A 27,431-nucleotide genomic window follows, 5' to 3' on the forward strand; every position below is an offset into this window, starting at 1 on the left:
CTTTTTCTACCAAAAACACAGCAAATCAGTCTGCAACACAGCATGAAATCAACCACAAGTCATGTTTTCGACATCACAAAACTTCCTTTATTGAGAAACATTTGCTGCAAAATATACAAGTGATTTACATCAAGAAAAAATACATTCATTCGTTCACACTTTCATAAACATATTACAAACTAAACTGATTGTTGTAAACTGATTGTTAAAAAACTGATTGTAATAAAAACAGTACCAAAACTGATTTCTAAAGCAAGAATCTCTTTAGTACCATTAGACAGCAGAAGCACCTGATTGGCCATTACACACGCGCCTGAGCATCTGATTGGCCGCTGTTGCTGTCAATCACTCGGCCAGCCACTTTTGGAGAAGGATGAAGATGCGGTCCCGTGCCAGACCCAGCTGAGGAAGGTCTTCTGCTCGGGGCGGGTACATGTTTGCACAATGAGCCGTTCCTGAGAGAGAGAGAGAGATCAAGTTCACCTTTATTATTACAATTGACTTGCTATTATTACAAAAGATTTACAGCTGATTTGCAAAAGAAAATACACCAATAAATACATAAATTAAATTTTCTGTCTTTTAAAAAAACAACAACCTCAAAACCAATTCATTGTCATACAGTGTACATAATATTTCATCTATTCCCCATAATTCTTTAAACTTTGGTAGAGATTCCATCAAAATCTAGCATGCACACTCCACCCTGCCCTCAACCGGGAAACTACCAAACCTAAAAACATATGCACACTGCTTATTGACCTTCGCCATAACAGTCTGCTTTTCCTTGTCTTCCAAATAGAGAGAGAGCGAGGGAGAGAAAGAAAGAGCGGCACCGGTGAGATTCAGCGGGAAAAAAAGAGATGAATGTAAATGGAAACGGGACAGACCTTTAATGAAGACAGCCGGAAGGTCACTTGCGATGTCCTGGGTCACTCCGAGAGCGTGCCAGGGGTCAATGGAACCATTGGGGAAGACGATGCGAGTGCTTTTGATGTCATATCCTCCGTATTCCTCATTGGTCTGCTGAACAGCATCATCTAACGAGGTGCTCAGGTTATATATATCAGCGCACTGCTGCAGGAAATACCTGCACAACAGAAGACCGTTTGATGCCTTTAAACACTCGATGCGATTGCAATGCGATGTCAAGACCACAGCTACACACACTCACGGTAAGGGAAATCCACTGAAGGGCTGGTTCGGTGAATCGGTGCTCTGATAAAACCCAAATTCAGTGCAGGTCTGATACACCCACTGCCGCCCTAAACACACAAACTAAATTCAGCTTCATTTTTATGATTTTTAGACCATTTCACAAGATGTAAACAACGCTGGTCCAGAAACACTTCCTGTTTCAGTTTGTAACTGTTTTCTTTATTTCACATGTAAATAAAGCATCTTAAAGATGTGCGTTTAACTTTTTGATTCAGTTTTAAATGTTCTGTTGGTTGTATTTTATCCCAGCTTTTATGTAGTGGTAAAAAACTGAAACAGGAAGTGCTCCTGGACCAGTGTTGTTTACATCTTGCAAAATGGTCTATAATACAACATTTGTGAATAATTGCAAAATGTCTTCTAGTGCCTGAGTGATATTTCACCCCCACCCCCCTCCAAAAAAAAAAAACAATTTAAATACAAAAATAAATAAATAAATAATAAATGAGAAATAAATAAAAAACTAAAAAGAAATAAAAATATAACAAAATAAATTAATAAAATAAATAAATATAAAACAAATAAAAAAATTAAATATAACTAAATAAATAAAAAAAACCTGAAATCTAACAAACAAATAACTAAATTAATAAAATCAACAAATACAAAAACAGATAAAATAAAACATTCATTAGGCCTTATTTTTGTTTATGCTAAATATTATTTTAGATATTAAACATGTTACTTACAGAGCGATACAACATTTCTGACCAATTGCAAGATGTCTCTAATGCCTGGGGGATATTTTATCCACAAAAAATAATTAAATAAAATATAATAATAATAAATAAAAATAAACAAGAAATAAAACAATATAAAAAACAGGTAATAAAATAACAAAATAAACAAAACAAACAATTAAAATAAAACTGAAATATAACAAAACAATAAATGAATTAAATAAACACAAAACAAACAGAAATAAAGGCCTTATTTTTTTGTTAATGCTAAATATATTTCTTGGGACATCATTCATACTTTTTATAACCTATTACTTACAAAAACAATTTTTTAAATTCAAGATTGTTAATAAAAAAGTGTCAAATAAAAAGCCTAAAATATGAAAACCCTTTTCTGCATTGCAATAGTACTAAATAACCCCAAAAAAAACAAATTAAGTAAAAAAGTACATTTCTTGAGCATATTTTCATGGGATTCAGTGGTTGAATTCACACATTAAAATACTGGTTCTCATTCAGACAGAGGAAAAGCCCATGAAACCTGAGAAAGGAAAAATGAGATATAAAAGCGAGGAACATCACATACAGATATAAACACAGTGTGTGACAGTCACACACACACACACACCTCCTCCGGCCTCCGGGCCGCTCCAGCTGGTGTTGGTCATGTCCTGGACGTAGCTGCTGTACTGGGTGTTAATGCAGGACTGGGAGAAGGTGTTCTGCATCAGACGAGCCACTGCGGCGTATCGATCGTACGGGCCGCCTAGAGAAGAGTCCAGCATCACACTGCACAACACCTTAATCGTGATGTTAGTGCCCACAGCACCCTGAAACACACACACATATATACACTATACACTTGTATATTCTATTGCTTTAATATAAAGCTCATTTTAATGATGTATACAATCCTATTCGAAAACGTATTGCATGAGTAAAGAAGATGTTTCAAGAGAAAAAAGTAATTTTTTTCACTGAAATTCATTATAACTCATTTGTAAGCCTAAATTCATAATCAATGTGCTTCTATTATACATGATTTTATTTAGGTATCTTTATTTAATTATTAAATGTATTTATTGGTTTACATTTGTATGATAAAACCTATAAAAAGATTAGATATTTTTTTGGTATGTTAAATGTTATTATGGAATGTTTTTGTGTCGATGTTGTTTTATTTTGCCGTGGATGTTTTTCTTATTGTTTCATTTTGAATTAAATAAAAATTTCAAATTAAAAATCATAATTGAAATCATTTTTATCCCACTAGAAATTAAGGTTTTTGACTGATTTTGCTCACTTGTAGAAACTGTTTAGTCAAACATTATAGTCAAAGAAAAGGCCTTGGGGGCGTTTGAGGACAAGAGTCTCGGAGCCGCTGGTAATCAGGATGTGAGCTGTAATCTATCAGAACCAGAACCGAGATTCCAAGAACACTCAGAGATTGGAGTCTGATTACACAGACACGCCTCTCAATCCAAAATACACTTACACACTTCATCACTGCTTGGATCATGCCAGGGAATGTGTGTGTGTGTGTGTGAGAGAGAGTGAGTGAGTCACAAACCAAATCTGGATTAATCTGGAGTTTGAATTCATTCAACTGTAAACTAAATCATGGGTTTTCATGTTTTCAGGTATTGAGAGTTTATCTAGGACTGGATTTCGCATCCAAATTCTCATTCTATCTGTATAATACAGTATTGCAAGAGCGTCCCGAAACACAGGAACCTGCAAATAAAGCTGTTCACAGTGGACTTCAAGGAGAAGTGCATCTCTGCATGCTTTATGTGCTATAATTACCCACAACTCCTTGCACCATAAAATACAGGAGTTTGTGGCAGCTCTTGCAACTTTAAGAAAATGTTGAAGTCATTTTAAGAAGTGAAGTAGTCATGGATTCCAAGTCGCATTTACTGCACTGTGGCAGAAGCAAAAAAAAATCTGCCTGTGCTGTAAGAAAATATGCGTATTCCCTATAAATGTTATGAAAAATTATCTTTAATTTACTTGAGAAGCAACACAACTAAGATTCATTTTCATTGATTGAATTCAAGTGTTCAATTCATTAAATTTTGTCTTCCAATAGAAGGTCACCGCAAACAAAATCATGCTCTGGTTAATCATAATGAGATCCAAAAGTCAAAATTATAGCAAACAAAATCAAAATTATGGCATGAATCAAAATTATGACTTACTAAGTCAAAATTATTTATTTGTATTACAAATTCGAAATTATGACATACTAAATCAAATTTATGAGATTCAAAAATATGATGAAAAAAGTCAGAATTATGAAATACAAAATTAAAATGTTTTATAAATCTGAAAGTATGCCATACTAAATTAAAATAATGAATAACATTATTTAAAAAAAGTAAAAAAAAATCTAAATTATGAATTAGTCAAAATTGGCATACTAAGTCGAAGTTATAGCACGAGTCAAAATTGACAAACAGTCGAAATCATAACATGAATTGTCATAATTTCGACTTTTTAAATTATGAAAATTATGATTTACCAGAGCATGATTTTATTTTGTATAGAAGTGACCATTTTTAATTTATAATTAAAAAAAAATAATTTTTAGATTTTATAAAATAAAATAGGTAAAAAAAAATAATAAAACTATTAAAAAACTTTTTTTTTTTTTAGCATATGTTGGTATGTACTAATAAAGGCCTGCTTTCTTACTACACACATATAGAAGTATACACTTCCCTGTCATCATGAGCAGAAGTATGCAAACAGGGGATGCAGGACTTTTATACTAACCCAGATGCAACTCATTTTATACTTCACAAGTGACAACTAAGAATAAACATGAACAACCCAAACGTTTCCCATTATAAACACGGCTGTTGTTTCTCTCTCTCTCATTCATTCAGCTGCTCTCTCTCTCTCTCTGAAACCCAATCCTGCACCTCTAAAAGCTCCTGTGGTTTATTGGAAATCTGACCGGAGAATATCCAGCCTCTTATCTGTCTCATACACACACTCTCCAACAAATGACTAATCTTGTTTCTGACTCGAGCTTTCCTGACTCTTTGACCCGAGTCCAGAGTCTTCGTGAGCTCTAACCATTTCACTTTTGCGCTTGTGGTCATAATGGCGTGTGTCGGGCGATATCTCTAACTCACACACCTCAAAGGCCCGGTTGTCCTCGTTGTATTGCACTACGTCCATGAAATTCCCAGCCAAAGACTCCAGAAGATACGCAGAATCCATCTTGGACTGGATCTGGAGCTTAGAGCACAACCTGAGACACAGAGAAGTGATGATACACACTAAATAATGCGTGTACTGGACAAAATGCAGTAGTACACTCGTATTGCATTCCTCACAACGTCAAAATCACGACAGCAGGAAGGAAGGAAGAGAAAGATGAAGGATGTTTTAGATTTCCGCGGGTCGTGCCACTGCCGAGACGACTGACCCTGGTCCATATCTGAGCTGCGGAGCACAGACGGCATTCCAGGATCTCACGATCCTGACACACACACACACACACAGATCACAAGTCGAACGGAACTAAGAAGGACACTGAAACCAGGATAGTCACAGTCCAGCAACTGCAACAGAAAGGCCTTTTCAGTCCTTCCAAAACACACATGTATTAGACATAGTCTCATGTTCCTATGCCATTGCAAACCTATATAATTCCCAATTCTAGTTTAAATAGATGCGTGTTTTTAAGTCAAGATGAAATTAATTAAAATAAGTACCCTTATTTGTTGCCCGAATAAACTAAATATATAGTGAATATACTGAATAATGTAACTTCTCCTCAGATATGACTGCTTTTCTCCTCTAATTAAAGACATGTTGGCAGGGATAAATAATATCCTAATGGATCTAAATAATAATGTTCCTTTATTAAGATAAATGCATTATGAATGCCGTTTTGTGTTGTTTGGTCAATTAAATCTCAATTAAAAAGCAACTAAAATTACACTATTCACTACGATTCAAAGGTTTGAGGGCGGAAATATTTTTTGTTTTTGAAAGGAAGTCTCTTCTGCTCACCAAGGCTGCATGTATTTGGTCAAAAATGCTGTAAAACAGTGAAATATAAATATAAGAATAAGCTGTATTTCCAGCATCATTCCTCCAGTGTTCAGTGTCACATGATCCTTCAGAAATCAGAAATCACTCTAATATGATAATAAGGTCCTCGAAAAACATTTTTGTGCAAACTATATATTTTATTCATGATCAGTTAAAAGAACAGGATTCGTTTAATGTCTTTACTGTCACTTTTGATCAATTTAAAGCATCCTTTCTGAATTAAAGCAAGCATTCACGCGAGTTACCTGAAGTCCTTTGTGATGTTGTCATACGTTTTCGGGTCGTTGAGCAGAGCAACCAACGTGTCTGATGCTTTCTTCACCAATAGGGGGCAGTCTGGGTTCTCCGCCGCCAGCGATCGCCACACCACCTCTAAATATTCTGCAGACATAGAAGAAAATTACACAACATTACTCAACAAAATTATGTTCGATTTGACTTGTGTCGATATGAAACGGCTTCACAAACAGTCTTTTCACGCTGATTCAAGTCTTTATGAGGGAGTCACTGAATTATTCGTTCAAAAACGCTGATTCAGGTCTTTATGAGTGAGTCATTGAATCATTCATTCAAGAGATTTGTTCAAAAACGCTGATTCAAGTCTTTGAGTGAGTCATTGAATCATTCATTCAAGAGATTTGTTCAAAAACGCTGATTCAAGTCTTTATGAGTGAGTCATTGAATCATTCATTCGAGAGATTTGTTCAAAAACGCCGATTCAAGTTTTTATGAGTGAGTCACTGAATCATTCATTCAGTTTTTTTGACCAAATCTCTTGAATGAATGATTCAGTGACTCACTCATAAAGACTTGAATCAGCTTTTTTGACCAAATCTCTTGAATCAAGTCTTTGAGTGAGTCATTGACTCATTTATTCAAGAGATTTGTTCAAAAACGCTGATTCAAGTCTTTATGAGTGAGTCATTGAATCATTCATTCGAGAGATTTGTTCAAAAACGCCGATTCAAGTTTTTTTGAGTGAGTCACTGAATCATTCATTCAGTTTTTTTGACCAAATCTCTTGAATGAATGATTCAGTGACTCACTCATAAAGACTTGAATCAGCTTTTTTGACCAAATCTCTTGGAATCAAGTCTTTGAGTGAGTCATTGACTCATTCATTCAAGAGATTTGGTCAAAAACGCTGATTCAAGTCTTTATGAGTGAGTCATTGAATCATTCATTCGAGAGATTTGTTCAAAAACGCAGATTCAAGCTTTTATGAGTGAGTCACTGAATCATTCATTCAGTTTTTTTGACCAAATCTCTTGAATGAATGATTCAGTGACTCACTCATAAAGACTTGAATCAGCTTTTTTGACCAAATCTCTTGGAATCAAGTCTTTGAGTGAGTCATTGACTCATTCATTCAAGAGATTTGGTCAAAAACGCTGATTCAAGTCTTTATGAGTGAGTCATTGAATCATTCATTCGAGAGATTTGTTCAAAAACGCAGATTCAAGCTTTTATGAGTGAGTCACTGAATCATTCATTCAGTTTTTTTGACCAAATCTCTTGAATGAATGATTCAGTGACTCACTCATAAAGACTTGAATCAGCTTTTTTGACCAAATCACTTGAATCAAGTCTTTGAGTGAGTCATTGACTCATTAATTCAAGAGATTTGTTCAAAAACGCTGCTTCAAGTCTTTATGAGCGAGTCATTGAATCATTCATTCCAGAGATTTGTTCAAAAACGCAGATTCAAGTCTTAATGAGTGAGTCATTAAATTATTCACTCAAGAGATTCATTCAAAAACGCTGATTCGCGTCTTTATGAGTGAGTCACTCAAACCGACTGCAACATTGAACATTTTGTGAGAACCTCTAGTAAATTTCAATTTATTTTGTTTAGATGTGTGTTCAGAATCGTCAGAATATATTGGAGCTGCTACTTTTATTCAGCCATTCGGTTTGTAACATTATTACTTTTAGGCTACAGTTGTTCCAACTAAACAACGAGAGAAGAGATGATGAGGACACAATATGAGAGGCTATTGTTCTAGCGCTGGAGTGATCTAAGAGCTGCGTACAATGAACAGCTCTGTGAAAGTGGTCAGTGCGACATCACTATCCTGAGGAGCGATGCCACACTCGAGCCGAAGCTCCACCGCAGGACAGACATGGAGTCATCCGCCCTCATCAAACCACACAGACGGAGAGCTTTGAGATTCTCCTCACAGGCAAAACACATGCATCTGGTCTCTCGGCACTGGAGACAGTTGCTCATCGCCATAATTAACCCTCGATGTATATTTAATGTTAATGTCTGTATGGAGGCGTTTTAAATATGACCCAACAGACATAATAAACACCCTCTCAGACCAACTGCTGATTAATGTGTGCGTGTGTAGGTCAGGGAAAGGTCTCTGTTCAAAGTTTTTCCGATGTCGTGGTGACACACAGCTGTTCACAGGGAAAAGAGGGGGAGAACGGAGGGAAAAAGCTAATAAGACAAGAAAAGCAGACTGAGAACAAGACAAAAATAAATGATAGAGACAAGAAAAAAAAGTACCAACTAAACTAAATATATAATATTGATTTTTTGGAAAGAAACTGGTTTTATTCAGAAAGGATGCATTAAATTCAGATCAAAAGTGACAGTTATATTATATTTCAAATAAATGCTGTTCTTTTGAACATTCTATTTAGAACCCTGAAAAAATTGAACATAGAAATCTGAAGCTGTTTTCTACATTGATAATAATCAGAAATGTTTCTTGAGCATCAAATCATCATATTAGACTGATTTCTGAAGGATCATGTGACACTGAAGACTGGAGTAAAGATGCTATAAATACAGTTTTGCATTGCATGAATAAATGACATTTGAACATATATTCAAAATCAAATAGAAAAAACTTATAATAAATTAATCATATTTCAGAATATTACTGAGAAAATTACAAAATTGACCCATTTCAATAGTAAAACCAGGACATTTAACAAGAAGACATTTAGACATGTTTTTTCTCAATTTTGTCCATCAAGAATTGACTAAATGGTAAAAAAAAGCATATTTATATGACAGATGGTTGGAAACCAGCCAAAAGGAAAATTGTTTCAGGGAGCGGAGCAGGATATAAAACAAAGTGCAGTAATAAAACATGCACAATACAACTAGGAGCATGTATTAATTATGATGTCATGATGACTTCCACCTGTTAGAGGGCACATATCATGCAAAATCCACTTTTTTAGCCCTTAAATGCATTTTGTTGTATATTTGGAGTGTTTATAAGTACAGAAAAGATGAAATTATTCTCTTCAGGTGCTTCGTTTATATCTTTATATTCTGTTTTGGTCATATTTTTCAACCTGTTCAGATTTTTCTGTTGTCTATGGCGTTTTTTGAACTATCCCGTCACCATATTTGCAGCGGAACTGCCAAATAAGGACATTGACTACCGGCCCAACACTTCGAGCAATCCGCTATTATTATTTCTCGCTCCTATTTTGTAGTCCGAGCTCAATGATGCAGAAGTTACGAGAGGGCAAGTCAAAATGTTCGGTTCTTGGATGTAGCGACCTGAAGCACTTCAAGGATTCCCACTTCAACAACCTCCGCCAGTATACAGAAGGGTTTGTTATTATATTATTATTAATACAGATTTTTAGTGGCAAGATTGGACCGTAGTCATTTATCTTGTCAGTGTGCTTGTTTTAACAAGAGAAATAGTCGACTTTCACTAATAACACAACATAGTTAACTTAACGTTACACACCCCTGCATCCATGTGAAGACGTTGTTCTGCAGGTTCGTCGTCGTCTTTTTCAAATCGCTCGCTCTGGCTCCAATATGTAAGGCTTGATGGACAAGTCTTCTGTTATTGACATTTTGTTAACGAGTGACTAAAAATGTTCTTTGAAGGTATCGTATATATTATCGCATATCTCTAATCAAACTACAATAATGGCCGAACTAGGGTTGTGCCGATAGACGATAGTATCGTGTATCGACGATAGTCTGACATATCGCCGATGGCAGATGCCTTTGACGATATCAATACGATAATTGGCTCGTTTTACCATAATGTATTAAATTATTATTATTAGGCCTATTATTATAAAGCTAGTTAGGGCCCAAGCCCTGAAAGGGCGAAGGCCCTATTGTTTTCCTAACGATTATTATTATTATTATTAGGGCCCAAGCCCTGAAAGGGCGAAGGCCCTATTGTTTTTAGGGCCCAAGCCCTGAAAGGGCGAAGGCCCTATTGTTTTCCTTGGGATTATTTTTCTTTACTATTATTATTATTATTATAATAATTATTATTTTACTACCTTTTGGGCACTTTTGGGGCCCTTAACGTGCTCGAAAACTCTTGAAACTTTGCACACGGGTCAGAACCCGCGGCCATCAGAGCCGGGCTGAAGCTGGTACCCGGGCGTGGTAGGGCGGCTCGTCAGCGCCCCCTGGAACGGGGTCCGAACACTTGGTCCATAACTCAAACACGCTTGTATGTAATAATATGAAACTCGGTACACATGTTGATCTCATCGTTTCATCTATACCGCACACTCTTACTTTTTACCCCAGCCCAACAGGAAGTCGGCTATTGAGGTTTGTTTGTAAAACGCTCGCAATGGAATGTCATATACTCCTCCTAGAGCTTTGATCCAAATTCGACGAAACTCGATCAGCGTGAAGTCAAGACATTGAGGATGAAAGTTTGCGAGGGGATTTTTTATATCTCGAACGGTTTGTCCGTGGCGAGGAAACGAAATCATGGCGAGAAACGTGAAACAGGAAGTGTGTTATAACTTCAGCATACATTAACTGATCTTGATGAAACTTCAGCAGTGTGTTCGCTGTAAGAGGACGATCACATGGATGTGACTATTGTGAGTCAAAGTTATAGCGCCACCAACTGGCAGCAGGAAGTGTGTCACTTTCAAAATGCTTTGATATCACCCTTTTATTTTTACCCGATTTGCTTCAAACTTCATATGTATAATGTAAACATACGGCAGATGTAGACCTGTGAATGGATTCTTGATATCTTTGAAACTGTTGCCGTGGCGACGCATCAAACTTTACCCTTCTTTTAGGATGCTTTTTGGATGCTTTTGAGACCCTTAGCATGCTTCAAATTGCATGAAACTCGACAGACACATCACATTTATTAGCCAGTAGACATGTGCAAAGTTTCAGAAACGGGCGTGGTGAGGGCTCAGTAGCGACACCTTTTGACAAAAGTGGGGTTGTTAGTTTTAACTAGAGTTACAAAAATTGGTATGTATATTGTACTCCTCGAGCCGGACAACTTTCTAATTGACACTTATTAGCTAGGACCCACAGAAAGTCAGATATTTTTGTTTGAATATGGCCACTCTGAGCCTACATGTCTCTGTGTCTTTGGCTGGCTGGCTGACTGGCTGGCTGTCTGTGTGTGTGTGTGTGTGTGTGTGTGTGTGTGCAGGGGGAGGGGGCTTAACCATTTCACTGCTGTGTGTATGACCTGCATAAAGAAAATACATTTCTCAAGCCTGGTATTTTTTAAATAAGTTTTTATTTTTATTTTTTATAAGTAAAGGCATATAACTAGTTTAATTGTAGTGAATTGACAATAGTTTTATATAATTAGTTTATTAATCAGATTAACTTGGTCAATAAACTTGGTCTGAAAATTTGGTCCATAAATCAAACACACTTGCATGTAATAATATGAAACTTGGTACACATATAGATCTCATCGTTTCATATATATACTTCACACTCTTACTTTTTACCCCAGCCCAACAGGAAGTCGGCTATTTAGGGTTGTGTTTAAAACACATGCAATGGAATTTAAATTATTGCTCCTAGAGCACTGAACCAAATTCGACGAAACTCGATCAGCGTGAAGTCAAGACATTAAGGATGAAAAAGTGCCACGGGATTTTTGATACCTCGAACGGTTTGGCCGTGGCGAGGAAACGAAATTATGGCGAGAAACATGAAACAGGATGTGTGTTATAACTTCAGCATACATTAACTGATCTTGATGAAACTTCAGCAGTGTTTTCGCTGTAAGAGACCGATCACATGGATGTGACTATTGTGAGTCAAAGTTATAGCGCCACCAACTGGCAGCAGGAAGTGTGTCACTTTCAAAATGCTTTGAAATCACTCTCTTATTTTTAACCGATTTGCTTCAAACTTCATCTGTATAATGTAAATACACGGCAGATGTAGACCTGTGAATGAATTTTTGATATCTTTGATACTGTTGCCGTGGCAACGAAACAAACTTTAACATTCTTTTTTGATGCTTTTGGGACTCTTAGCATGCTTGAAATTGCTTGAAACTCAACAGATACATCACATTTATTAGCCAGTAGACATGTGCAACTATGGCAAAAGATTAAAGTAATGTGAAAAAAGTAAACACTAAAAGCCTCATATCTTCTAAAAATGTAATTATACATCATTTGTTTCTAAATTAAATTATACAAATATTATAACTTCCCCAATTTTTCCCTTTTTTCCATTTAAGAATTATGTTTACGTTCAAAAACAGCCAGAATTGTTGTAAAATTCAGAAAAAAATAATAATCTGAGTCATACGTAGTGCTATACTGCCCTCTTGTGTTCAATATCAGGTAGGCCTATTGTGTATATTCCCACCGGTTAATCAACGTGTGACTCCGCTGGGACTTGGGAGCTTTTAAATCGCTTACTTAAAACCGAAAGTCAAAATACGGATGTCCGCACAAGACATTAATGGTGTGGAGTAGAGCAAGCATTTTAAATAAATTCCTATTAAGTAGGATTGAACTAAACAGAAAGAATGTTCACTCTGTTCTGCTGGTTCCTCGCTGGTGGATCATATGATTACTTTGTCATAATCTATGACAAAAATGCTATTATAAACTATATTAATAATAGATAATACACATTGCTCTTATTTTTAAAAAATACATTCATGAAAAACAAGATAACAAAAATCATAAAAAGATATAGCCATGGCTGCTATAAATGTTTGAAATGCATAGGACAGATGTTTAATGACGCAGCAACATATAATTGAAAGGCAATTAATAATCTGTCATTACGTCACTGCATTATCATATTACGGCTCTAATACAGTGCAGCACAAAGCACTTATGTGCATCCCGAGCGGAGAATGATGTGCTTGAAGCCACATGAAGTTACAGCGCATTGAGTCCGTATTGAAAAGTTCAAAGCACAAAGGAAATACATATTTATGAACAGTGTATTATACATTATATATCTATGCAATAGTTTATTGAGCCTTTTCTTTTAAAGGTTTTAAATTTCAGTTACTGTGTGCGTGAAGAACAATTATAGTGCTCTGACTCTAGTGTTGTGATCTAACCGACAGCGTCCGACACCCGGTAGAAAGTAACACGATTAAGTTACAGCAATAAAGTCCAGCAAGAAAAAGTTTCTTCATTCGAAAATATAGACCTTTAGACCTTTATCTTAAAGATCCAGTATAATAGGATTAACATTGAATCATCTTGAAGATCGTTTCATCATTGACTGTAACCGAATGTGACGTGCTGTTTGAATGCTGAATGGAGAATGACTGACAGGCGCAGAGAGGGAAAAGTTTATGTGTTCTTGAATTTAATGACTTAAATATTAATTTCTATATCACATAATAGCTTCAGAACACTTATAATACAGTACACAAAAACTTTATGGTACTTTAGAAAGTTTTTGTGCCTTTGTGCCTTACATAGAATAGTATATGCACAATATAGAATTTGAATCAGCCTCGTCAAAGATGGCAGTGTCAGAGCCGATACCGATCCCGAGTATCTAATCGGCGCACTTCTTTTCAACAGTCAAATTGAAATTGAAATTGCTTGAAACTCAACAGATACATCACATTTATTAGCCAGTAGACGTGCAAAGTTTCAGAAACGGGCATGGTGCAAGGACTAAATAGCGCCACCTTTTGACAAAAGTGGGGTTGTTAGTTTTATCTACAGTTACAAAAATCGGTATATACATTTTACTCCTCAAGCCGGACAACTTTCTATTACATAGTCATTAGCTCGGACCAAGAGGAAGTCCGATATTTTGGTTTGAATATGGTGAGCCTCTCTCTGAGCCTACGTCCTTGTATGGCAAGCCCTTTTAACATTTAAAAGCTAAGTTTGCCTATCCGGAATTAACATTGTAGATATCAACAACGTCTTTCTGTCTAGTCCTAATTACATTTTGGATAGTTTGTATTATCATTTAAGACATCTGTAACATAATTTTGACTAGTCGAAATGACAGAGTATGGCAAGCCGTTTTAACATTTAATCATGAAAGGGCCAAAGCCTTCGGCACCGCCACCCGGGTGCCTTTAGGTAACTAAAGGAACCGGGGTTGCGGTGCCACCGGCTTGGGCCCGCCATCGCTGCTCGCAGCTATATTCCTTGCGATTATTTTTCTTCTCTATTATTATTATAATAATTATTATTTTACTACCTTTTGGGCACTTTTGGGGCCCTTAACGTGCTCGAAAACTCTTGAAACTTTGCACACGGGTCAGAACCCGCGGCCATCAGAGCCGGGCTGAAGCTGGTACCTGGGCGTGGCAGGGGGGCTCGTCAGCGCCCCCTGGAACGGGGTCCGAACACTCGGTCCATAACTCAAACACGCTTGCATGTAATAATATGAAACTCGGTACACATGTTGATCTCATCGTTTCATCTATACCTCGCGCTCTTACTTTTTACCCCAGCCCAACAGGAAGTCGGCTATTGAGGTTTGTTTGTAAAACGCTCGCAATGGTATTTGAAATACTCCTCCTAGAGCTTTGATCCACATTCGACGAAACTCGGTCAGCGTGAAGTCAAGACATTGAGGATGAAAGTTTGCGAGGGGATTTTTGATATCTCGAACGGTTTGTCCGTGGCGAGGAAACGAAATCATGGCGAGAAACGTGAAACAGGAAGTGTGTTATAACTTCAGCATACATTAACTGATCTTGATGAAACTTCAGCAGTGTGCTCGCTGTAAGAGGACGATCACATGGATGTGACTATTGTGAGTAAAAGTTATAGCGCCACCAACTGGCAGCAGGAAGTGTGTCACTTTCAAAATGCTTTGAAATCACCCTTTTATTTTTACCCGATTTGCTTCAAACTTCATCTGTATAATGTAAACATACGGCAGATGTAGACCTGTGAATGGATTCTTGATATCTTTGAAACTGTTGCCGTGGCGACGCATCAAACTTTGCCCTTCTTTTAGGATGCTTTTAGGATGCTTTTGAGACCCTTAGCATGCTTCAAATTGCATGAAACTCGACAGACACATCACATTTATTAGCCAGTAGACATGTGCAAAGTTGCAGAAACGGGCGTGGTGAGGGCTCAGTAGCGCCACCTTTTGACAAAAGTGGGGTGGTTAGTTTTAACTAGAGTTACAAAAATTGGTATGTATATTGTACTCCTCGAGCCGGACAACTTTCTAATTGACACTTATTAGCTAGGACCCACAGAAACTCAGATATTTTTGTTTGAATATGGCCACTCTGAGCCTTTGGCTGGCTGGCTGGCTGTCTGTGTGTGTGTGTGTGTGTGTGCAGGGGGAGGGGGCTTAACCATTTCACTGCTGTGTGTATGACCTGCATAAAGAAAATACATTTCTCAAGCCTGGTATTTTTTAAATAAGTTTTTATTTTTATTTTTTATAAGTAAAGGCATATAACTAGTTTAATTGTAGTGAATTGACAATAGTTTTATATAATTAGTTTATTAATCAGATTAACTTGGTCAATAAACTTGGTCTGAAAATTTGGTCCATAAATCAAACACACTTGCATGTAATAATATGAAACTTGGTACACATATAGATCTCATCGTTTCATATATACTTCACACTCTTACTTTTTACCCCAGCCCAACAGGAAGTTGGCTATTTAGGGTTGTGTTTAAAACACATGCAATGTAATTTAAATTATTGCTCCTAGAGCACTGAACCAAATTCGACGAAACTCGATCAGCGTGAAGTCAAGACATTAAGGATGAAAAAGTGCCACGGGATTTTTGATATCTCGAACGGTTTGGCCGTGGCGAGGAAACGAAATTATGGCGAGAAACATGGAACAGGATGTGTGTTATAACTTCAGCATACATTAACTGATCTTGACGAAACTTCAGCAGTGTTTTCGCTGTAAGAGACCGATCACATGGATGTGACTATTGTGAGTCAAAGTTATAGCGCCACCAACTGGCAGCAGGAAGTGTGTCACTTTCAAAATGCCGTGGCAACGAAACAAACTTTAACATTATTTTTTGATGCTTTTGGGACTCTTAGCTTGCTTGAAATTGCTTGAAACTCAACAGATACATCACATTTATTAGCCAATAGACATGTGCAACTATGGCAAAAGATTAAAGTAATGTCAAAAAAGTAAACACTAAAAGCCTCATATCTTCTAAAAATGTAATTATACATCATTTGTTTCTAAATTAAATTATACAAATATTATAACTTCCCCAATTTTTCCTTTTTTTTCATTTAAGAATTGTGTTTACGTTCAAAAACAGCCAGAATTGTTGTAAAATTCATAAAAAAATAATAATCTGAGTCATACGTAGTGCTATACTGCCCTCTTGTGTTCAATATCAGGTAGGCCTATTGTGTATATTCCCACCGGTTAATCAACGTGTGACTCCGCTGGGACTTGGGAGCTTTTAAATCGCTTACTTAAAACCGAAAGTCAAAATACGGATGTCCGCACAAGACATTAATGGTGTGGAGTAGAGCGAGCATTTTAAATAAATTCCTATTAAGTAGGATTGAACTAAACAGAAAGAATGTTCACTCTGTTCTGCTGGTTCCTCGCTGGTGGATCATATGATTACTTTGTCATAATCTATGACAAAAATGCTATTATAAACCATATTAATAATAGATAATACACATTGCTCTTATTTTTGAAAAATACATTCATGAAAAACAAGATAACAAAAATCATTAAAAAAAATATAGCCATGGCTGCTATAAAGCAACATATAATTGAAAGGCAATTAATAATCTGTCATTACGTCACTGCATTATGATATTACGGCTCCAATACGGTGCAGCACAAAGCACTTATGTGCATCCCGAGCGGAGAATGATGTGCTTGAAGCCACATGAAGTTACAGCGCATTGAGTCCGTATTGAAAAGTTCAAAGCACAAAGGAAATACATATTTATGAACAGTGTATTATACATTATCTATCTATGCAATAGTTTATTGAGCCTTTTCTTTTAAAGGTTTTAAATTTCAGTTACTGTGTGCGTGAAGAACAATTATAGTGCTCTGACTCTAGTGTTGTGATCTAACCGACAGCGTCCGACACCCGGTAGAAAGTAACACGATTAAGTTACAGCAATAAAGTCCAGCAAGAAAAAGTTTCTTCATTCGAAAATATAGACCTTTAGACCTTTATCTTAAAGATCCAGTATAATAGGATTAACATTGAATCATTGAAGATCGTTTCATCATTGACTGTAACCGAATGTGACGTGCTGTTTGAATGCTGAATGGAGAATGACTGACAGGCGCAGAGAGGGAAAAGTTTGTGTTCTTGAATTTAATGACTTAAATATTAATTTCTATATCACATAATAGCTTCAGAACACTAATAATACAGTACACAAAAACTTTATGGTACTTTAGAAAGTTTTTGTGCCTTTGTGCCTAACAGAATAGTATATGCACAATATAGAATTTGAATCAGCCTCGTCAAAGATGGCAGTGTCAGAGCCGATACCGATCCTGAGTATCTAATCGGCGCACTTCTTTTCAACAGTCAAATTGAAATTGAAATTGCTTGAAACTCAACAGATACATCACATTTATTAGCCAGTAGACGTGCAAAGTTTCAGAAACGGGCAATGTGCAAGGACTAAATAGCGCCACCTTTTGACAAAAGTGGGGTTGTTAGTTTTATCTACAGTTACAAAAATCGGTATATACATTGTACTCCTCAAGCCGGACAACTTTCTAATACATAGTCATTAGCTCGGACCAAGAGGAAGTCAGATATTTTGGTTTGAATATGGTGAGCCTCTCTCTGAGCCTACGTCCCTGTATGGCAAGCCCTTTTAACATTTAAAAGCTAAGTTTGCCTGTCCGGAATTAACATTGTAGATATCAACAACGTCTTTCTGTCTATTCGTAATTACATTTTGGATAGTTTGTATTATCATTTAAGACATCTGTAACATAATTGTGACTAGTCGAAATGACAGAGTATGGCAAGCCGTTTTAACATTTAATCATAAAAGGGCCAAAGCCTTCGGCACCGCTACCCGGGTGCCTTTAGGTAACTAAAGGAACCGGGGTTGCGGTGCCACCGGCTTGGGCCCGCCATCGCTGCTCGCAGCTATATTTATTATTATTATTATTATTTATACGACTATTTGGGCACTTTTGGGGCCCTTAACATGCTCAAAAACTCTTGAAACTTTGCACACGGGTCAGAATCCGCGGCCATCAGGGCCGGGCTGAAGATGGTACCCGGGCGTGGCAGGGGGGCTAGACAGCGCCCCCTGGAACGGGGTCCGAAAACTTGGTCCATAAATCAAACACGCTTGCATGTAATAATATGAAACTCGGTGCACATATAGATCTCATCGTTCATATATACCTCAAACTATTACTTTTTACCCCAGCCCAACAGGAAGTCGGTTATTTAGGGTTGTTCATAAAACACTCGCAATGGAATTTGAAGTACTCCTCCTAGAGAATTCAAACACACGGCACGAAACTCGGTCAGCATGAAGTCAAGGCATTGAGGATGAAAGTTTGCGAGGGGATTTTTGATATCTCGAACGGTTTGGCCGTGGCGAGGAAACGAAATTATGGCGAGAATCGTGAAACAGGAAGTGTGTCAGAACTTCAGCATACATTAACTGATCTTGATGAAACTTCAGCAGTTTGTTTGCTGTAAGAGGACGATCACATGGATGTGAATATTGTGAGTCAAAGTTATAGCGCCACCAACTGGCAGCAGGAAGTGTGTCACTTTCAAAATGCTTTGAAATCACCCTCTTATTTTTACCCGATTTGCTTCAAACTTAATCTGTATAATGTAAATACATAGCAGATGAAGACCTGTGAATGGATTCTTGATATCTTTGATACTGTTGCCGTGGCAACGCATCAAACTTTAAAATTCTTTTTTTTGATGATTTTGAGACTCTTAGCGGCTTTTGGGGCCCTTAACGGGTTTGAAAACTCTTGAAACTTTGCACACAGGTCAGATCCCACAGCCATCAGAGCCGGGCTGAAGATGGTACCTGGGTGTGGCAGGGGGTCTAGACAGCGCCCCCTGGAACGGGGTCCGAACACTTGGTCCATAAATCAAACACGATTGAATGTAATAATATGAAACTCGGTACACATGTTGATCTCATCGTTTCATCTATACCTCACACTCTTACTTTTTACCCCAGCCAAACAGGAAGTCGGCTATTGAGGTTTGTTTGTAAAACGCTCGCAATGGAATGTGCAATACTCCTCCTAGAGAATTCAAACACACGGCACGAAACTCGGTCAGCATGAAGTCAAGGCATTGAGGATGAAAGTTTGCGAGGGGATTTTTGATATCTCAAACGGTTTGGCCGTGGCGAGGAAACGAAATTATGGCGAGAAACGTGAAACAGGAAGTGTGTTATAACTTCAGCATACATTAACTGATCTTGATGAAACTTCAGCAGTGTGTTCGCTGTAAGAGGACGATCACATGGATGTGACTATTGTGAGTCAAAGTTATAGCGCCACCAACTGGCAGCAGGAAGTGTGTCACTTTCAAAATGCTTTGATATCACCCTTTTATTTTTACCCGATTTGCTTCAAACTTCATCTGTATAATGTAAACATAAGGCAGATGTAGACCTGTGAATGGATTCTTGATATCTTTGAAACTGTTGCCGTAGCGATGCATCAAACTTTACCATTCTTTTAGGATGCTTTTGAGACCCTTAGAATGCTTGAAATTGCATGAAACTCAACAGACACATCACATTTATTAGCCAGTGGACACGTGCAAAGTTTCAGAAACGGGCGTGGTGAGGGCTCAGTAGCGCCACCTTTTGACAAAAGTGGGGTTGTTAGTTTTATCTACAGTTACAAAAATCGGTATGTATATTGTACTCCTCGAGCCGGACAACTTTCTAATTGACACTCATTAGCTAGGACCCACAGAAAGTCAGATATCTTTGTTTGAATGTAGAGAAAATCTTAGAATTTTGCCAGTCTCTCAGTGTCTCTCTGTGTGAGTGAGAGGAGGGGCGCCTGTCAGGTTAATTTTAACCCTTTATTTGCTGTGTGCGACTTCTCTGGCATTTTCGGGGGCCTTAACATCCTCTAAAACTCTTGAAACTTTGCACACGGGTCAGAACCCATGGCCATCAGGGCCGGGCTGAAGCTGGTCATCGGGCGTGGCAGGGCGGCTCGACAGCGCCCCCTGGACTGGGATTCGAACATTTGTCCATAAATCAAACACACTTGCGTGAATTAATATGAAACTCGGTACAATTATAGATCACATCAGGCCAAACAACTTTCGTGCTCTAAGTTTTACGACAATTAAAATGGAAGTTGAGAATTATGGGTTGTTTGAATAGTTGTCCTAGGAGAAATACATCAAATTACAACGCATGTGTTTACCAATCACAACCAAACTCGGTGTGCAAGAAGTCAAGACATTGAGGATGAAAGTTTGTGAGGGGATTTTTGATATCTCAAACGGTTTGGCCGTGGCGAGGAAACAAAATTATGGCGAGAAACGTGAAACAGGAAGTGTGTTATAACTTCAGCATACATTAACATATCTTGATGAAACTTCATCAGTGTGTTCCTGTAAGAGGACGATCACATGGATGTGACTATTTCGAGTCAAAGTTATAGCGCCACCAACTGGCAGCAGGAAGTGTGTCACTTTCAAAATGCTTTGATATCAACCTCTTATTTTTACCCGATTTGCTTCAAACTTCATCTGTATAATGTAAATACATGGCAGATGAAGACCTGTGAATGGATTCTTGATATCTTTGATACTGTTGCCGTGGCAACGCATCAAACTTTAAAATTCTTTTTTTTTTGATGATTTTGAGACTCTTAATGGCTTTTGAGGCCCTTAACGGGTTTGAAAACTCTTGAAACTTTGCACACAGGTCGTATCCCACTGCCATCAGGCCCGGGCTGAAGATGGTACCTAGGCGTGGCAGGGGGGCTAGACAGCGCCCCCTGGAACGGGGTCCGAAAACTTGGTCCATAAATCAAACACGCTTGCATGTAATAATATGAATGAAAAACTTCATCTGTATAATGTAAACAGATGAAAAACTTCATCTGTATAATGATGAAAAACAGATGAAAAACTTCATCTGTATAATGTAAACATACGGTAGATGTAGACCTGTGAATGGATTCTTGATATCTTTTAAACTGTTGCCGTGGCAAAGCTTCAAACTTTGAAATTATTTTAGGATGCTTTTGAGACTCTTAGCATGCTTGAAATTGCATGAAACTCAACAGACACATCACATTTATTAGCTAGTAGACATGTGCAAAGTTTCAGAAACGGGCATGGTGCAGGGACTAAATAGCGCCACCTTTTGACAAAAGTGGGGTTGTTATTTTTATCTACAGTTACAAAAATCGTTATATACATTGTACTCCTCAAGCCAGACAACTTTCTAATTCATAGTCATTAGCTCAGACCAAGAGGAAGTCAGATATTTTGGTTTGAATATGGTGAGACTCTCTCTGAGCCTACGTCCGTGTATGGCAAGCCCTTTTAACATTTAAAAGCTAAGTTTGCCTATCCGGAAATTAACATTGTAGATATCAACAATGTCTTTCTGTCTAGTCGTAATTACATTTTGGATAGTTTGTATTATCATTTAAGATATCTGTAACATAATTGTGACTAGTCAAAATGACAGACTATGGCAAGCCGTTTTAACATTTAATCATGAAAGGGCCAAAGCCTTCGGCACCGCCACCCCGGTGCCTTTAGGTAACTAAAGGAGCCAGGGGTTGCGGTGCCACCGGCTTGGGCCCGCCATCGCTGCTCGCAGCTATATTATTGTTATTAAATTAATATTAGGAACTACAATTAATTTGCCTTGCCTAAATTTACAACGACATCACCTCATAACAATTGCAACAACACACGCACTAATGAGGACTCCTCTAAGAGAATGTTTTTAAAACAGACTAAAAAACATCCCACATCAAAATATAATTGCAAGGTGATCCATTCACAAATTATCAAGTGCTCGTTTTAACAGACGCAAAATTCAATTTCCTACAGATCCAAGATCAAACGGCATCGTTGTTCGTCAGTAGGCTATTTGTTTCCGTAACACATTAACAAAACGTTTAATGACACTAACACTAAAAACAATACAATTACTAAATAGTATTAATAATAATATCACTAAAATAGTATTATAGTTACCGTTATCAATCATCGTCGTCTCTGAGGGAACGCGGCGTTAATGCAGATGCCGAAAGCAGTCCGTTTTTACTTTCACTTTCAGAGATTGAGCGCGTTTACATGCGACGACGTTCTTAACCTGATTATGTTGAATAAACTTGACAATGCATGTGGTCATGTAAACGTTTCCTTAATTATCTGAGTCAAGTTAAGTATAAACCGATCGACTCAGCTAGACGTTTGGCCCTTGCTCTTGTTTCTCCCGGCATTTAAAACACATTAACCCGCGTACTTCGTGCTTACTGAAGTGCGCATGTGAAGTGCGCAGAGAGCGCACTGGTAGGGGGACACATATCGCAAACTCCGACTTTTTCTGACCCAAGAAATTATTAAAACGTGTTTTCATCTCGTGCAGAAATAGGCCCTAGTCAAAATGCTGCATGTAATGGCATGAGAATAGGCTAATGTGTCCGTAAATTTCCCGTTGACAAACAAAAGGATTAGGATCTCTTTTTTTTACCTCACTATACCAGGAAATAACCTGATCCTATTAATAAACACTCCACCTTTGCTAGCAAAATAGAAAAAAGATTCTCGTATATAAAACGAAGTAGGCTAATAAAACAAGCAAATTAATGAGTAGGCTAAATAATCAAGTTAATAATCAAATAAGTTAGCCCCGCCCCCTCACAATAATATCGTGTATCGCCGATCTCACAGGCTGACGATAGGACGATATGAAAATGGAGCATATCGCCCAACACTAGGCCGAACGCGGGGAGTTGAACCTGAGTGTTAACTCATCGACCTGGAGAGCGGGCGGGGTGTGACGCATCTCCTTTTTATTTAAAGGGGCCGCTTTGAAACGGGTCGCTCACAGACGCACATCAGAAAAGGCAGGGCTCCAGACTAACTTTTTTTACTAGGAGCGCTGTTGCCCCTGACTGAAAATTTTAGGAGCGCAAGCAGAAAATGTAGGGGCACACCTTAAATCAGCTTGCAATGCAATTATTCAAATTTCCCCCAAAATAACTGTAATACTGACAAATTATTTAATAATAAATAGATTTAACATTATGATATGCTATTTTATTTTAAGTTCACATGGCTCTAGACTCAAAGTTGAGGGCAGCATCATCTCAAATGAGAACTCACAGAGAGTTCTACTAAAAAAAAAATTCTGGTAGCACTGGTGCTGACAATAAATCACTAAGCTTAATTTAGGGTGTAGATGAAATTAACTTTAGTTAATATAATGTATAATGTCTTAATATCAATTAATAAAAGTAGTTAAAATATATGTATATGGATTGTGGAGTGAAAATAGCCAATAAACATCCTACTGTTTACAAATGGTAACTTTAGCCTATTATTATTATTATTTAAGTGTTTAAATAAGAGTTTTCCAACATCTTAAAATTTTTCGTTTTGGGACAATCTTTAAAGGATGAACAAAAAATATGTTGGTAATCACATAAAAAATAGAAAAAAAAATAAAACATTTATATATGATATTATTGAAGTGCTTGGAAAAGATGTGTAGGAGGCTACTTGTAAGCATTTGACTATTTCTTACACATTATCATATTTATGGTTAGAGTTACTGTAACTTACTACATTAACCTAAATCCATGGCTGATTTGTGGACTGAAAGCCTAGTGTTTTTCCTGGTTTTCACGTCAGCGCCGTTTGATCTAATAACAGAACTCTGCGCCGAATCGGAGTGTTTCTCACTGGATCTCGTGGTGTTGATGTTATTAATTCTGAGGCGAATTCAATGGATTTCTTCACTGGATTTCCTAGTAACAGTGTTGCGTGAGCGAGATCGGCCCGCGACTGGCAAGTTCGGGGCTTTATTTTACTGTCATTGGTTCGGATCGCTGCTGCTGCTCCGACCACGGTCCTAATCATATATGAGTGGCGTATTTTCTTTCCACTTTCATTTTGTTTGCATTCGCTGCTAGGTAACGACTAACGAGTCAATAGATCGCTTATTGCTCAGACGCACATCAGGTTGTGATATTTGTCTCCGTCTCCTTCCCACAGACGTTTAATCGCGCTATTCTTGTCCCGGATTCATTGACGCGTCCCTTCCACGCATTACCATGCGTTTAACGTGTGGCAAATTTACTGGTCGCACATGTGCGACTGGATGTAAAATTCAGTCGCACACTCTCAAATTTTGGTCGCAAAATGCGACCATTTGGTCGCAGTCTGGAGCCCTGAAAGGGGTAGAAAAGGGGCCTGTGGAGCTATAACAATGAGGAATTCAGACCCAAGCATTGCAGTTATGCAAAAATTACAGTAATGGACTGCTTCATGCTCACAGTGCTCACCTGGGAAGTTGACCGTGGCGTGTACGGGTGCGCTGGTCGCCACAGAAGCGTGCACCAGGTGCGGGTACTTCAGACGGAACCAGGCAGCAAGGGATCCTGGGTAGGAACCCCCAAATGCAACCCACTTGCTATTGGTCAGGCCTCGAGATGCTGCAGTGACTGAGCGGAAGTGTGCGAGATCGGCCAGAGCCTGACGACTACTGAGGAAACGCAGATTCCCTGCGCTCAGATCCCTGACAACACAGCACAATAATCTATTAGCAGCTGTTGAGGTGATATGGATGGACAGTAAAAATAAGATGACTTGTAGTGCCATCTAGTGTTCATAAGCCAGTGTTTCACTCACTCGGTCGGGTGACTCTTCCCGTAGAAGCGATGCTCCAGTAATAAACACAGGGCTCCCAGTTTCTGAGCGTAGAGCATCCAGGACCCGTACTGCATCCAGGCGGGGCTAGCCGGACCTTCCCCCCCGATCATCAGGAACACCGGACCACCGGCTCTATAGAAACTCTCATTCACAAAGTATCTCTGCAGGAGGAAAGGGTTCATTAGTTGAACCTTTATTGACATAGGTACTTTCGAAATCAGTGCTTTCACATGCATGCATACACACACACAATGGGGACTTTTCATAGTTTTTAAACTGTACAAACTGTGTATTCTCTCCCCTTACATTGACTCTACCCATAAACCAACTCTAACACAAAACTTGTTGCATTTTACATTTTTTAATAAACCTTTAATTACTTTATTTTTTTATACCAGATGTTCAAATGAGGACGTCCCTAATGGAAGGTTTTTGGAGATTTTTTCAGGTTTTGGTCACTGCTGGCTACAAATTTGTCCCCAAAATATAGTTAAGTAGGTACACACAAGTCAAATGTTTGGAATCATAGCGATTTGTAATTGTCTCTGAAATATGTCTCTTATGCTCCTAAAGACTTAACCAAAATACAGTATAAACATTAATTAAAATGTAATTTATTCCTGTGATCAAAGCTGTATTTCCAGCATCATTACTCCAGTCTCCAGTGTCACATGATCCTTCAGAAATCAGTCTATGATGATTTGATGCTCAAGAAACATTTCTGATTATTATCAGAGTTGAAAACAGTTGTGCTGCTGTATATTACTGTGAAAACCGTGATTCAAAAGTTTAGGGCGAGTAAGATTTTGAAATAAAATAATAATAATAATACTTTTATTCAGCAAGGATTCATTAAATTGATCAAAAGCATCAGTAAAGACATTTGTAACATTACAAACTATTTATATTTCACATAAATGATGTTCTTTTGAATTTTCTATACATCAAAGAATCCAGAAAGAAAGTGCGTTTGGCTTCCACAACAATATGAAGCAGCAGCAGCACAGCTGTTTTGTTTTGTGACAGAAATGATTTCTGAAGGATAATACCATGGTTTTCTTTGAAGTATCGTGGTGCATGTATCATTAGCACCAGTATGATCTAATGTCTCTCAGTCTTTAGCAGCTGTACCTGTTTCCAGACTCGAGTGTCTGCGCCGTTGAAGTGATCCAGTCTCTGAGTGAACCAGTGCTCTTGCACATCAGACTTCACGTGCACCAGAGCTTCATTTCTGCGCGAGCTTCTGTAGTGAGCAGCGCACGGGGCGAGGAAAACACACGCCAAAACAGTCACAACAACAGCTGGATATTTCTCTAAACTATTACAGCCTAAAGCCATGTTGAAGTGGAACTGCTTCTCTATCGTGTGATCATGTGTTTACAATCATGTGATATCGCTTCACTTCCCCCACTATTCTGGATTGGAGTTACACTGACACCTAGGGGTGTCCTCAGGTTTTGCATATTATCCACAGAGAAGCAGAAGTCTGCAGGCCAAACTATATGTTGCTTAAGATCTAGAGAAACACATTAAGTCAAGCAAACAATCAACTACGTGTAAACACGAGCATTATATTCACATTATTCTCAACGTAAGTGAGGGGGCGCGGGCAGCTTCCGGTCCACTTCCGGTTATTTTTGCTGTAGCCTATAAAAACTATTGCTGCATGCAGCTGCAACTTTGTAGCACAAATTATTTGACTGCATTATTTTGTTATTTTCCAGACCAACGGATTTAGAAGTGACCAAAATTAGCCTACAAAAAATAGCATAGGCCTACTTCCGCGTTGAACACGCTCAATGGGGTGTGATCTGACAGCTGTATAATTAAGGTGGATTAAACCCATCTTTACACATGTCAAGGGTGTTTGGACCACATTATTATGAATCTTCCATTCACACTCAATCTCATATTCAAGGACTTACTGTAGATTTGACCTTCTTCTCAAGGCCTGTCAGCAAACACGAAGCTCAAAGGAAACAAACAGCTTTATTTGGCTTTAATACTGTAACTCTGGGTCACCCTTTATTTTGGTTCTTACTGTTTAATTATAGATTTAAGTAGGTAGCTGAGTAATAATTATACTTATTAGGGTTTGGTTTAGGGTTAGTTGTAACGATGCATATTTATAGTCATTACTAACTAGCCTAACCTTTAACAATGACACTGCAAAATAAAGCGTTTAAAAAATAAAAATAAACCGAAATCTAATACTTTGTCATAAAAAAATGAGATTCCAAATCAGAGATCAGTGAAAATGCTTCTATTTTGGTTGAAAAAAATAATTAAAAACATGTAGATTACTATCAGAATTGAGTAGTTTTTTTTTTTTTTTTAGTATTAGGTCCTAAAATCTGGTTATTT

At 37.8% G+C, this 27,431-nt stretch overlaps 1 protein-coding gene across 1 annotated transcript; it reads right to left on the minus strand.

Moving 5' to 3' along the window:
• Positions 1-64: 64 nt before the first annotated feature.
• Positions 65-26,492, minus strand: prss59 (serine protease 59, putative). The gene is made up of 9 exons (XM_039660367.2): positions 26,199-26,492; positions 25,047-25,228; positions 24,701-24,933; positions 6,215-6,350; positions 5,046-5,160; positions 2,527-2,728; positions 1,175-1,265; positions 891-1,090; positions 65-455 (listed from the first exon to the last, which is right to left on the minus strand). The coding sequence occupies exons 1-9, from the start codon at positions 26,403-26,405 to the stop codon at positions 346-348; spliced, it is 1,476 nt and encodes a 491-aa protein (XP_039516301.2). The 5' UTR covers positions 26,406-26,492; the 3' UTR covers positions 65-345.
• Positions 26,493-27,431: the final 939 nt, after the last annotated feature.

Source organism: Pimephales promelas, chromosome 16 (genome assembly GCF_988280905.1).
Source record: "Pimephales promelas chromosome 16, fPimPro1.hap1.1, whole genome shotgun sequence".
Classification (NCBI taxonomy): domain Eukaryota; kingdom Metazoa; phylum Chordata; class Actinopteri; order Cypriniformes; family Leuciscidae; genus Pimephales; species Pimephales promelas.